A 1,866-nucleotide genomic window follows, 5' to 3' on the forward strand; every position below is an offset into this window, starting at 1 on the left:
GACAGGAGAAAGGCTGTATTTCCCCGATCAGCCCAAGCTACTTGCAACCGAAGTCCAAAAGAACTAACCAGTACAACAGTAAACATCGTGCTTGAAACTGGGTGAGGAATCTGATTTTCCCTTTTCCATTCCACACTTAATTTCCTGGAAAAGATCCCCAAGAAGCAAAATATCTCCGAGAGTGAAGGAGGGGGACTTCTGCCCCACCCTTGTACTAACGGAAGCAGCAAATTAAAATTTCTACAGAGGATCAAAATATATGGTAGTGAAATAAATTTATAAACTTGAAAGCTAAAATTTAATTTGGGACAAGTTTAAAATTGTTGAATGGTTAAGACTCTCATTTTAAAGACATTGTTCATATTGAAAACTAAATAGATCCTGACACCTAGTGGTGGATGAAGATTATGACAGTTATGATCTTCATAGAGAACTTGCCAAAACCTGTGAAAAGCTAATCTGTGTTTGTGACCTTCAAATCTTTAATAACAAAGAACAGCTGTGACAAAAAAAGACAACAATTTGGGCTGCAGACAAAGAGAATTATAAACTTTAGGAAAAAAATCTTTTTTGAACTCTTTGGATTACAAATATCTATTTAACCCGGATTCTAAAGCTATTTGCAGAAAAGAAGGAAAACTTCAACTTTTGGCCATCATGGATCAGAGACATGTAGATAGAACACATCAAGAAAACATAAATACCTCTCAGGAGGAGATATATAATATATTGCAATTAATTCAAACAACAATGAGTTCAAATCACAAAGAAATCCAAAATAAATTTGAAAATATAAATCAATCTATTTCTAAGTTAACTCTACAACAAAACAACTTCCAGGAAACAACAACAGAGAAGGAGCAGACAAAACAAATAAGTGGACATAAAATTGAAAATACAGACTCAAAGATGGAACTTAACAAAGCAAGAAAACATGATTTAATCCTAGTGGGAAAAAATTCACAAGAAATAGAAAAAAAACAACTCATCCCTTAAGACTACAAAATAAATCTGAGGACAAAAAAACAGACTGGATAAAATGGAATGTAGAGATGTTGAAAACATCAGAGAGAAAGGAAGTGATAAGAGAAGCAGCGAAGAAGAAAAAGAAAAAGATTGTCAAGAAACATGGACAGGCAAAAGCCTCATATAAAGACACTTCATTCGATTTACTTCTTATACCTACATGCTAAGAGGGATGAATTCCTTAAATAATACTGTATGCTTTTTCCCCCTTTTTTATGTTATTTCTTGATATAAGTAATATTGTAAGTCAAGTACCTGTTATCAAAACCCAAGTAAAGGAACATGATTAACCCCTATTTAAGGGAGGGGGCGAGGAAGCCACAAACACACCAAGAGAAATAACACTTACATGAATTAATCAGTCTGGAGCGTCGGCGTTTGATATTTTCTATTGTTTCTGTTGTTTTCTTCTCTCTTTCAAGGAAGAGAGAAAAAAATTAAATAAGAAAAATTAAGAAGTCCTCCAAAGGAGTTGCTTTTCATCAATTACACCTAAACATTGGGGCAAAATTCACTTGTTTAGATTGTTATCTGAATTTATTCTAATTGCACATGGACCGGGGGAAAAATTGCATTTTTTTCCCCTTGAGGCCACAGGATAAGTTTGCAGCCGAAAACACGTGCGGGAAAATGCAATGCCTTGGAAGAGTAAGGAAATTCCCACAGAGGAAGAGTTAATACATAAAATATTAGCATGTGCAGAAATGGACAGGCTCACAATGATACTAAAAGATAAATGTGGATCAATTTTTTTTGAAACCTGGGATAAATTTTACCGTTGGAGGAATTTGAAAAGGACGGCTGGGATTAAAGACGAATGTTAAGATAGAAATGTATGTT

The 1,866-nt window shown here is 34.3% G+C and overlaps 1 protein-coding gene across 1 annotated transcript in view; it reads right to left on the reverse strand.

Annotated features, from left to right (window-relative positions):
- The window catches only part of LOC107302535 (rho guanine nucleotide exchange factor 5), a 26,175-nt gene that overhangs the window by 15,425 nt on the left and 8,884 nt on the right, over positions 1 to 1,866 (reverse strand). The window contains exon 3 of the mRNA XM_015831653.1: positions 1,376 to 1,423. Within this exon, the coding sequence (XP_015687139.1) occupies positions 1,376 to 1,423 (48 nt within the window). The remainder of the gene's footprint in view (positions 1 to 1,375; positions 1,424 to 1,866) is intronic.

This window comes from Protobothrops mucrosquamatus, unplaced genomic scaffold (assembly GCF_001527695.2).
Source record: "Protobothrops mucrosquamatus isolate PMUCROS unplaced genomic scaffold, P.Mucros_1.0 scaffold_20, whole genome shotgun sequence".
In the NCBI taxonomy this organism is placed as follows: Eukaryota; Metazoa; Chordata; class Lepidosauria; order Squamata; family Viperidae; genus Protobothrops; species Protobothrops mucrosquamatus.